Source organism: Rhagoletis pomonella, unplaced genomic scaffold, assembly GCF_013731165.1.
Source record: "Rhagoletis pomonella isolate Grant_MI unplaced genomic scaffold, Rhpom_1.0 Rhpom_scaffold_00019, whole genome shotgun sequence".
Lineage (NCBI taxonomy): Eukaryota > Metazoa > Arthropoda > Insecta > Diptera > Tephritidae > Rhagoletis > Rhagoletis pomonella.
The window spans coordinates 39,146-44,986 of NW_023458573.1; the positions used below are offsets into that span (position 1 = coordinate 39,146).

Consider the following 5,841-nt stretch of genomic DNA (forward strand, 5'->3'; position numbering starts at 1 on the left):
AGTTGGGGTCGCGGCGGATATACGCGAGATGATTTTGCAAATAAGGTTTCATCCGACCGATCAGCATGCTCAGCGTTACGTATGGAGACACGGAGACACCAACCAACCAATTCTAGAGTTCATGATAACGTCGATGATCTTCGGGGCTGTTTGCTCACCCTGTATCGCCGAGTACGCGAAAAATCAAAACGCAGAACTTTTTAAGTCGGAGTTTCCTGAAGTATCATCAGTTATCATTAACAAACACTACGTCGATGATCTGGTTGTCAGCTTTGAGTCACCAGAGCGAGCCATGTAAGTCAGCCGACAAATTATTCAAATCCATCGCGAAGCAGGGTTCCACCTAAGAAAGTTCGTCTCAAACTGCACGGGGGTGGAAGAAATGTTGAATGAATCGTCTTCACCAGAGCGAGAAGCAGTTAATATGGAACGTAATGGTACGACGGAGAAGGCGGAGAAACACCGAAAACCGACACCTTTCAATTTAACACCAAATTTCATAGAGTGCCAGAAGATGTGTTGAATGGAGAACGAGCTCCTACAAACCGGGAGCTGCTGCAGATCGTGATGGCTGAGCTTCTCATTCAAGATATGTGGAAGTGCGAGTTCGATTGGGACGATCCGAAGCCAGCGAAGCTAAGCAGAAGGGGGTTACTTTGGTGGAAAGAATTCCATAACGTAAAGCTGTTTAAGATGCCACGATGCTACTCTCCACATATCCTGAACAAGTGTAGAGTTGAGCTACATATATTTGTCGATGTGAGCCAAGTTGCGTTTGCTGCGGTTTGGTACGTGCATGTAGTCTACAGAGACACAATCTATGTTAGTTTCGTCATGGGTAAAACGTGGACTGCACCTACTAAACTGATGTCCATCCCAAGGCTCGAGCTCCAAGCGGCAGTGTTAGGTACAAGATTGCACAAATTAATAGTCAGCGCTCACGAATTCAGAGCCGAACGTATGGTTTTTTGGAGTGACTCACAGACTGTGCTGCAATGGTTGCACTCCTCTGAGCGAAAGTAGAAGGCATTTGTAGGCCATCACATTGCCGAAATACTTAGCTCAACCTCACAAGAACAATGGCGATGGGTACCAACATGCCAGAATCCCGCAGATGTTGCCACACGTCCCTCCAGTCCACCGCAGTTTAACTGTGACAGCAGGGGGGCAATAGGCTCCGACCTTCTAAGGACGAACGGTATTGGCCTGCCTTGTCAATAACACCATCAATAACGCTACTAGAGGAAGTGCAGCCCGACCGCCTGTTATGTATGCAGCCAAGAAGCGTTATTATCGAGTTCGACAGATTTAGCTCATACACGAAGTTACAGCGAACCATAGACTGGGTTCTTAGAGCGATAACTTTATTTCAAGTGCATACAAATTCCAGAGGGGCGCATTTACCTTCGCAACTTCCAGCAGCAGAAATCGAGAAAGCCGAACACACAATATGTAAGTTGGTAAAATAGGAACATTTTGCAAATGAAATCGCAGATTTGACTGCGTCTCGTACGCTTACAAAAAATAGTCCGCTGTATAAGTTATCGCCATATTTAGATGAAAGTGGTATCTTCCGCTTGAGTAGTCGCATTGACGAAGCAGCATACATGTCACTGCAAGCACGCCGACCAATTCTATTGCCGCAAAAACTCATCACCATGCGAAGAATCATCACCAGAACTTGGCAGTAACGATCAATAGCGTTAGAAAAAATTCTGGATCCCGAACCTGAAGCCGCTTCGCAAAAGGACTCAACGGACTTGTGTTGTATGCTGCATCGATAAAGCAAAACCAAAACCACCTTTGATGGGTCAGCTTCCTACCGACCGTGTAACACCGTTTGTACGCCCGTTTACCTACACCGGCGTCGATCTATTTGGACCATTAGATGTTGCAATCGGAAGACGCAGGGAGAAGAGATGGGGCGTCATATTTACTTGCCTCACAGTACGAGCTGTGCATATCGAGTTGGCGGAGAACTTGTTCACCGACGCGTTCATTTTGTGCCTCCGCAACTTCGTGAATCGGCGTGGTACCCCGACGAGAATAAGAAGCGACAATGGTACTAATTTTATAGGCGCACAAAAGGAACTGGCGTCCGCTGAACACCTGCTAGATACAGAGCGCATCCGATCTGAAGTCACTAAGCACCATATCGAGTGGGATTGAAATGTCCAGCAAACCCTAGTTCCGGCGGCTGCTGGGAGCGCTTGATAAGAGTCGTTAAATCGCTTCTTATCAAGATACTTCGGGAGGTGGTGCCAAGGGAACACACGTTACGAAGTGTTCTCATAGAGGCGGAAAACATTATAAACTCGCGTCCTCTAACCGACCTGCCTATATCACATGAAGAAGATGAACCGCTCACGCCGAACCACTTTATAATGGGGTGTGTTAACTCGACACAGACGCCTCATCCCGTTGATGAATAAATATGCCTCAAGAAATAGTTGAAGATTGTTCAAAACTTAAAGGATCGCCTGTGGAAACGTTGGACTACAGAGTATTTAACGCAGTTGTTGTGTCGAACTAAGTGGCACGAAGCAGTGCCTCCGCTACAAGTCTGAGATTTGGTAATTTTATTTGAGTCAACCATGCCCCGCAGGCTGTTGCAACGAGGCCGCATTACACGAGTCTTCCCAGCTAAAGACAGCCAGGTACGAGGGGTGGAGGTGAAGACTAGAACTGGACTTCTGCGCAGACCAACATCCCGCCTGGCCAGGATTGTGGTTGATAGTGAATCCCGGAGTGATTCACGGGGGGGTGGGGTGTTAGGTCGCCCTGTGGCATTTCATTGTTTTTCTCATTTATTCATGTATTCCTTTATTTATCGTTTTTGTCTATTCACTGTATTTGTTTACTTCTTTTAAAATACATAGGACAAGCTGAAACGGTACTATAATATAGCTCGCCGTTACTTGTTTTAGAATAAAAAGCCTCAAGTTAGGGAAAATATTTGTATAAGTTTTGCAGACGTGCCAGTCAACACAATTGTAAAACAACCAACTATGTAAAATCAGCCGGGTTATAATTAAAGTTTTTATGTATCTAATACCAAAGAAAAGTCATCGTTTTTTCATTTAAGCCAACAATTAATATTAGGTGGATTAAGGCAACGATACAATTTTTAAATTAAAATTAGCCTACTACGGTACATTCCGTTTAGGTGCCTATTCGCTTAGCTGTTTTGTTTCCATAGATGAAAGAGGTTATTGTCAAATCCTTAGCGCTATTAATCAAGACAATCATGAACCACCACCCACCAATTGATTTTATTAAAAAACTTAAAATTATGAATATAACAAAAACACGATGCGAAAATTTAAACGGAAAAGAACTGAGATAGAGAAATATTTGATGACGGATGTAGAAATTATCCAGAACTTCGTTTCCAAAAATAAAGCGAACAATATTGAATGAACACTATTAAATTCAAAGCTAATAAAACATGACCGCCTTTACACTTTGTGCAGAATGCTATTCAAAAATTGTGCAAAATGCCCTTGTTGGCAACACAGCACAAATTTCCCAATAACTTCCAATAAAAATGTTAAATGCATGAAATATATAAAAATTTAAATAAAAAGTATACACAAAATAAATCTACCTACCTAGGGGAGGGAGCGAGCGAGCGCGGTGTAGCGAGCGGACGCGGGCCGCCACGAAGCTACGCAAATTTAATGTTTAAAAGAGCAATAATATTAACGGATTTTATTTCGCTTTTGAAAAAGTAATAATGTCAATTGAGTTTATTTCCATATATAATAATGAAAAACAGCACACATACATTCATAAACACAATTAGGGTATTCACAGTTTAATTTTAAAGTTAAAAGGTGGCAACTTTAACAAGATAACACACTTGAACTGTGAGCAACTCTTCACACATGTGATTTAAATTGTCAATAAATCTTTCAAGTTGCGCCCACCTTATCTTTTGACGTAGAATACGTCTTACCTTACGATATGGAGGCTATGCTGAAATGTTGTAGTTGTAATTTTTAGAGCTTCACGAAAACGCTTATTGCACGAGAACTAATGAAGCGATTTCAAAGAAAGTGTGGCTTTTCAAAGATAAAATTCCAAGCATATTGACAGATTCATTTTTGTAAGTAACCGATTAGGTTTCTGTCGTAAAAAGAACGGTAAAGATTGGCTTATTTTGGGGTCAATTTTGAGCAGATATAACTTTCATTTTCGGGATATAGATTCTTTGGAGCAGTAGAAATTTTATCGTATACAGATTTTATATAAATTCAACAAATATTGAGCATTTTTAGGCAAATAGTTGTTGAAAATATTTGAAAAATTTTTTATTACCAAAATGCTCGAAAACCGCTCGAATTATTTTGTGTTTGTTTCTTTAATCAAAAACTCAAGAGTTTTCCTTTCGTTTGGTATATGGGAAGTATTGGTTGATATCTTCTAAGTATTTTTATTTGATTCAAATATATGGGCATAAGTGATTTCCCATACAAAATCACTTCATCATTTTGCAACCACGTGCCTGCGTTGGAAGTGCGGGAAGGAGGCAAAGAGTATGTATGTATGTGTGCGTAAGTACATATTTGGTTTTTGATAAACATATGGCGCAATATTTATAACCTAATCGCAGCGTATGTACATACATACATACAACGTACATATGTTGATTGCAGTTTCTATTATTCTCTGTTTCTATTTTTTAGTAGGTTATATATGTCTATATGTACAATAAGAATAAAAGTAAAGGTGAGTACGTAAATAGATAAAGAAAAGGATAAAGGAAAAGTTAAAAATAAAAACAAAAACAAAGTTGCGTAAAGATAAAAGCAAAAATGAAGACCAAGGTAAATTTAAGGGCAAAGGTGAGGGGGAATATGTATATGAAGAATATGATAAACATAAAAATAACAAGTAAGAAAGTCTAAGTTCGGGCGGAGCCGAACATTAAATACCCGGCGCAAGTATTAAATATATGTTTTCCACCTTTCCGAAAGCTACCGCTACATGATAAGCCGGGGTGTATACATTTTAAGTAAATTAGCGTCCTTAAATTTCGAAATATTGAAATTTCAAGCATATCTGAAATTTACCGTTATAAGAAAAGCGGCCTCAATTTTAGTCCGATTTCAACAATTTTCAACGGTTTGCTTTTATGTGGCAAGCACAATAACCATACCGAGCTTGGTACAAATTGCTAGAACGGTTAGCGAGATACATATATGTGATCACAAGTGGGTGGTGCTACGCCCATTTTCCAAAATTTTGTCATAAACGTATTTCTTGGTAAAGAATTGTTGCAATCATCAATTTTGGATAAATTAGCTTCAATATTTACTGATTTATCGAAGATTTTGTATTTCTCGAAATTACCGTTATATGGGATGTGGGCGTGGTTATTGTCCGATTTTAGAAATTTTCGGCCAATTGGTATGCTGTACCAGGACCAACAACTGTGCCCAGTTTGGAAGAAATTGGTGTAGCGGTTACCAAGATATACACATGTAACCATAAGTGGGCGTGGCTACGCCCATTTGCCAAAATTTTGTAATATTCTTATTTTTCGTCTAAAGCTCATTGCAAATATCAATTTTGAGTAAATTATCTTCAGTAGTTACTAAAATATTGCAGTTTTCGTTTTTCTGAAAATTACCGTTATATGGGAGGTAGGCGTGGTTATTGTCTGATTTTTAAAATTTTCAGCCATTTAGTATGCTGTACTAAGGCCAACAACTGTGCCAAGTTTGGAAGAAATTGGTGCAGCGGTTACCAAGATATACACATGTAATCATAAGTGGGCGTGGCTACGCCCATTTTCCAAAAATTTATAATATTCATGTTTTCCGTCTGAAACTCATT

At 39.9% G+C, this 5,841-nt stretch overlaps 1 protein-coding gene across 1 annotated transcript in view; it reads left to right on the plus strand.

The window, feature by feature from the left end:
• Positions 1 to 382: 382 nt before the first annotated feature.
• LOC118749544 (piggyBac transposable element-derived protein 3-like) overlaps positions 383 to 5,841 on the plus strand; it is a 6,879-nt gene continuing 1,420 nt past the window's right edge. Inside the window, exon 1 of the mRNA XM_036484348.1 lies at positions 383 to 437. Within this exon, the coding sequence (XP_036340241.1) occupies positions 383 to 437 (55 nt within the window). The remainder of the gene's footprint in view (positions 438 to 5,841) is intronic.